The 5069-nt window shown below is 52.3% G+C and overlaps 5 protein-coding genes across 7 annotated transcripts; 3 read left to right on the forward strand and 2 right to left on the reverse strand.

Moving 5' to 3' along the window:
- Positions 1–1371, forward strand: KVP18_002745 (uncharacterized protein; the record flags this gene model as incomplete). Of its 2 annotated transcripts, XM_067953898.1 has the most annotated exons (4): positions 1–49; positions 79–313; positions 342–798; positions 825–1371. In XM_067953898.1, coding segments are annotated over 4 exons (1288 nt in total), but the record flags the coding sequence as incomplete, so codon positions are not given. The 2 variants fall into 2 exon arrangements, with proteins under 2 accessions (XP_067812237.1, XP_067812238.1); XM_067953899.1 differs by lacking the exons at positions 1–49; positions 825–1371 and having other exon boundaries at positions 166–387.
- A 499-nt stretch (positions 1372–1870) lies between these two features.
- On the reverse strand, positions 1871–2775 carry KVP18_002746 (uncharacterized protein; the record flags this gene model as incomplete). The annotated part of the gene is made up of 2 exons (XM_067953900.1): positions 1871–2194; positions 2251–2775. The coding sequence occupies 2 exons, from the start codon at positions 2773–2775 to the stop codon at positions 1871–1873; spliced, it is 849 nt and encodes a 282-aa protein (XP_067812239.1).
- A 128-nt stretch (positions 2776–2903) lies between these two features.
- Positions 2904–3738, forward strand: KVP18_002747 (uncharacterized protein; the record flags this gene model as incomplete). Its single annotated transcript, XM_067953901.1, has 2 exons — positions 2904–3448; positions 3477–3738. The coding sequence occupies 2 exons, from the start codon at positions 2904–2906 to the stop codon at positions 3736–3738; spliced, it is 807 nt and encodes a 268-aa protein (XP_067812240.1).
- A 5-nt stretch (positions 3739–3743) lies between these two features.
- KVP18_002744 (uncharacterized protein) lies at positions 3744–4269 on the forward strand (the record flags this gene model as incomplete). Of its 2 annotated transcripts, XM_067953897.1 has the most annotated exons (2): positions 3903–4085; positions 4114–4269. In XM_067953897.1, 2 exons carry the CDS (start codon positions 3903–3905, stop codon positions 4267–4269), a joined length of 339 nt encoding a protein of 112 aa, XP_067812236.1. The 2 variants fall into 2 exon arrangements, with proteins under 2 accessions (XP_067812235.1, XP_067812236.1); XM_067953896.1 differs by having other exon boundaries at positions 3744–4160.
- A 57-nt stretch (positions 4270–4326) lies between these two features.
- KVP18_002748 (uncharacterized protein) lies at positions 4327–4860 on the reverse strand (the record flags this gene model as incomplete). Its single annotated transcript, XM_067953902.1, has 1 exon — positions 4327–4860. One exon carries the CDS (start codon positions 4858–4860, stop codon positions 4327–4329), a length of 534 nt encoding a protein of 177 aa, XP_067812241.1.
- Between the last annotated feature and the right edge of the window lie 209 nt (positions 4861–5069).

Below are 5069 nucleotides of genomic sequence, written 5' to 3' on the forward strand. Positions count from 1 at the left end.
CGTTTTGATTATTGTCCCTTCTCTGGTTTTTGACTGTGCAACGTTGCCGGTGAGTGGTGTGCGCGTTCCACACATCAGTCTTTCAACCTGGCATTCGCTATCCCTTTCGGTTTGCTCGTAGTGTTTCTGCAAGTCGGAAGCTTAGCGCTGCTTGTAGCCAGCGCCATGACGGACCCTGGAATCATGCCTCGTCAACGCAACCCCAACAACGCCTACGATGTGAATCTTAACGAATTCCGAATGGGGCTTCCTGCGCGCAACCAGGACGTTACCTACCTCGGCCATCTGTACAAGCTCAAGTACTGTGTTAGCTGTGAGGGTCGAGAAACTTGCACACGCAGGCCACACGTACCGATTTCCAAGAACAGTCCACTGTTCTACCTGTGACAATTGCGTGGAGCGCTTCGACCACCACTGCCCGTGGTTGGGTAACTGTGTGGGGCGGCGGAACCACCGACGGTTCGTTGGCTTCCTCTTTGTGCTCTCGATCCTAGGAATCTGCATTCTCGCAGGGTGCATCGTGAAGTTGGTTAACTTCTATTCGTCCGCACCTCGCCCGACAGAGGCACTCCGCCATTTATGGGACGCGTACTTGGGTCTTGGCGTGGTAGTCGTGGCGTTCTGGTTCGTATGGGGCCTTTTATACTACCACATAACTCTAATGATGAACAACTTGACAACCTATGAGCAGATAAAGTGCTACTACGAGAAGGAGTGGAATCCTTTCGACAGGGGGGCCGTAACCAACCTTAGGAGCCTTCTTTTGGGACACAACCGGCCGAGATATTTTGCAGGAATGTGAGAGGTGGAGGACGCTAACACAGAAATCGAACCGAAGTGCGCCCATTCCAAGATGCCATCTTTGAGCCCAAGCGGCCCGACCAGTCGCAGCAAATTCTGCAAGAACTGCACGTATCGAAGGAGAAGAAGCTCCAAGAGGGCCTCCGCATCAGCAAGCCCCCAATCGCTTCGTTCTTGGAGACGGAGCGGAAGGGCTCAGAGAGAAGCACTGCTCCTAGTCACGATATCGAGACTGGCAAAGAGGAGATGCGTTTCAAGACAGAGGCAATGCACGCGGCGCCGCTTTCGGATATGAGTGACGATGGCGCGCCGATGTGGTTTGAACAACGGCCATCAGCGCTTCCCTCCGGCTATGCGCATGATCCAGTGATAAAACGGGTGAACCTGAAGACCTGGCATTCACCATCTCAAGCACGTCCGCCGACTTCTCCCCTAGTCCGCTCGTCAAGCACCCGAGGCCAAGAAGGGAGCAACTTTCTTGAAGTGCTCCGCACCCAAAGCTTGTCCACCTTGCGCTTTTTCCGTCGGCTGCCCTTCCGTGAGTTCGTGTGCGGTGTGCCTGATGACTAATCGTTGCTAGAATTCGGGCGTTCCGCTGAGTGTGCTACAATCTGGACAAGTACTTGATCGCAACGATTGATCTGTTTGGAGAGAGTGCAACAATTTGCACACTATGTTTTCGACCATTCCTCTTGGAGACTTTCTCTGCAGACCGCAGAACTTGATCGAAGTTCGCGAGTCTGAGATGAACCGTCGATTGGCTGCTTCCGCACGCAGAATTTCTCGGTACTCCCACGCGATGGACGGCGCGAAGGGAACGCGGTGTGACCCCTGCGATATGTTCGTGTTGGGCGCTATGCCTCACTACTTTCCAGCGGCAATAAAAGAGCGTCGAGTAGTGAACGACTCGCGACCTTTGTGGGTGAGCGACCCTTCATTCACAATGACTGCGCAAACTTGGGTACCCCATAACACAGTATCCAAAAGCGACGAAGATATGGTCGTCATCCGCCCAGACGAACAAGCGCGCGGACCTAGTGTTAAAGTGATTCAATGGTATTTCTGAGACTTAAACAGATTCGTTCAGCAGGAACTGCACCGGAACTCCTTGACTTAGGCATCGGACGTAGTGGTATATAAAGTCCCCCATCACTAGTAGCTGCAGCGACTGCATCACAATGACCCAGACGCCGACATAGCTCTTCATGGACTTAGACGGGTCGTTCAACTCTTGATATGTCGAAAGCCAGAAGACGAAGGAACAAACCTTGGACAGGGCCTGGCCGCCGAGGAAATGGCTCATGAACGGCTCTACCTTACCTTCGCGAGTAAACATGAAGAGCTGAGGTAGACTCGCCAGGGCTTCCAAATAGAGAGCGAACGTCCAAGCAATCTGCAAAGGAGTAAGATATGAAACGGCCGAAAAAGCACACACGAGCACAAACTCACGTCGGCAGGCATAAACGCATTCAGAGACGGGTGAAGGATCAGAGACAGCAGGAATGCGGGGAGCGCAATGTACAGGTGGTTGATCGAGTCGCCGTTGTCGTCGTAGGTATGCACATACCTCTTCCGGCAAGAATACACAATCACTGTGGAGAGCAACAGCGACAAAACCTCGGCAGTTTGGTAGAGCCAGTCCCCGGAGCGGTCCCAGGGCAGGTATCCTTCAAAGGGAATAATGGAACAGAGCCGAGCGGCCAGAAGAATAACGTAGCACTCCATCATCCGACTGGAAACGCCAGCAACGCTCTTTATGCGCTCTACCTTGACGAAGACCATCAAGAAAGAGAACATAGAGATTAAGGAAGACATCGTCAGCAAGAAAGAGAAGTCTCCGTCAGATAGGAAGAAGTACACTAACACCACTAGGCCGAAGAGGGCCACCCAGGCCTGCACGCTGGTTCGGTGGTCATGAACCCATTCTCGAAGATGAGTGGGGCTTCTGATGGCCTTCCTGAACGACACAGGCATTATACTAGTTTTCGTATTTCGCAGATTTTCTACTCGTGTGGGCTGAACTGTGACCAGAATCGTAGTGCCACATTCTTCACGTGTTCTATGCAATTGATGACATGAATGTTGAATATTCCATTTTCACGATGACAGACGTTCTGGAGACAGTGGCTTTCGACGGTGCTCTGCACAAGGAAATTCTTGCCTACGGATCTGGCGCCAAGCCCGCTCCGGGCGACAATGTCCACGTTCATTACACTGGAACTCTCAAGGCGGACGGTTCAAAGTTCGACTCCTCCCGAGACAGAAATAAGCCCTTTCGGTTCGAGATAGGTGTCAAACAGGTGATCAGAGGGTGGGACGAAGGTGTCATGACCATGAAGGTGGGCGAGAGAGCTCGGCTGGTTGTGGGTTCCGACTGGGCCTACGGTGCTGCAGGCGCGGGGGCATCTATCCCACCAAACGCCGACTTGGTGTTCGACGTCGAGCTGTTGAAAATAGATAAGACGATGAGTCATGAAGAGCGACAGGAGGAGTCCAATGCGCTGCGAGCGCAAGGGAACGAGTCGTTCAAACTTGGAGAACTACAGAAAGCTATTCGATTTTATGTCGAGGGCTTGACCATCCTTAGCTACAAGGGCTCCTCCCCGGTGGACCCTGCGCGGCTTCCCTTCCATCTGAACCTGGCTATGTGAGTCTCAGTCTCTCCTGCAACGCAGATGCTACCTGCGCACCGGGAATCTAACTGAGGTTATTGACCATGCCACCCGGGCGCTGGACATCAGTTCTGATGAACCCAAGGCATTATACCGCCGCGCATCCGCCTACTTGAAATGCGGAGAGTTTGACCTTGCCACTCAGGACATACAAAAGCTACCAGCTTCCGACTGCACCACTGCGCAGCTTGTCGCAGCGATGCACGAGGAGCGTCAGATAGCCATTGAGAAGGAGAAGCGTGCGTACTCGAAATTATTCGGATGACCGGCATGTTGGTCCTTGTCGTTGTGGTCTGTGCTGCAATTCGCGTCCCTTTCCATGATATCCAAACGTGCGATGTGGACAATCACGTAGTACTGAGTGAAATTAATCAGCGAAGAGCGGAGCACAATACGACCGCGCTAAGATTGGACCACTCCCTCGAACATATGGCATTTCGTCGATGTCGGATCCCCACAGGTCGCCGAGCTGGGCTGGAGCTCCGAAAGCAGCAACTCTTCCTCTCCGAACACAAGCTGGTAGATGTCTGGTACTCGTCGTCACAATCGTTTGACCTGAACGAGATGGTTCCCAAGATTAACTTAAGCGAAAAGGGCGGGGACTTCGTTGATGTGAGCGTCATGCTAGGTCAACACGCAGTTGTTGTGGAAGCCAAGCGAGCGTGCAGGCTGCGCGTGCTGTGTTGATGACAGCGGAATCAACTATGTCTGCTTGTTCCACCCGCAAGCTGACCATTCAGACATCGCCTTCAACGTAGACCCTCCTGTGTTAAAGAACCGCATCACGTTACCGTAATTCGAGTAAGGATGGCGACATGGCCAGCAGAAACGCGGTGCTACCTCCGAAGTTCCGTCATTGTGATTTTGCCATGATCGCTCTAATGACACAACCGACCACGGATACACCAAACGCCAACATGTAGGGAATGGCCAACGTAATGAGCGCTATGCGCGTGACTGTCTGCAGTGGTAGAGAGAGACGCGCAGCACCTACTGATTCGTAGCGGTGCCAACGTACAGGCTCCTCTGGGGGACATGAATCCTGTTTGCGTCGGTTCAAACATGTAACATGTGATCTGAGGTCACGGCAGCCCTCATCGCACCAGACGCAGGTGGGACTGATCATTGTGCAACTGCTGCACTTGGTCAATAGTGAGCAGCGGTACTCAGGAAGGGAATTGCTGTCTCCACCATCAGAGAGCAGGCATTCTCGAGGCAAAATGCGCATGGTCGAGTCGGACGCTCTCTTTCTGATGTTCGAGATGTCCTCCACGTCGAACGGCAGAGTCATGAACTCTTTATCAGCACTATCCAGTTCGGATAACAATGGTACACACGATGCTGTGGTAGACAACCACGCACACTGCTTTGAGATGAAGTCAGCCATTAAAGGTGCGTCCCGAACGAGACCTGTACTCGTGCAAAAGGAGCACGAATTGAAACTTGCGCAATCCATTCAATCGTAATTAACTGCGGATTTCGTCGTAAAAGTTAGGAGATGGTGTCTGACTTTCTTTGGGTTTTCAGATACATACACATGACACACCCACATAAACAGTCATGCTCTTTGTGCATATTGATCTCTATTGGTAGTAG

The sequence above is a fragment of a genome, assembly GCF_019968955.1.
Source record: "MAG: Porospora cf. gigantea A chromosome Unknown PgA_NODE_1594_length_5342_cov_375.996, whole genome shotgun sequence".
NCBI classification, from domain to species: Eukaryota; Apicomplexa; class Conoidasida; order Eugregarinorida; family Porosporidae; genus Porospora; species Porospora cf. gigantea A.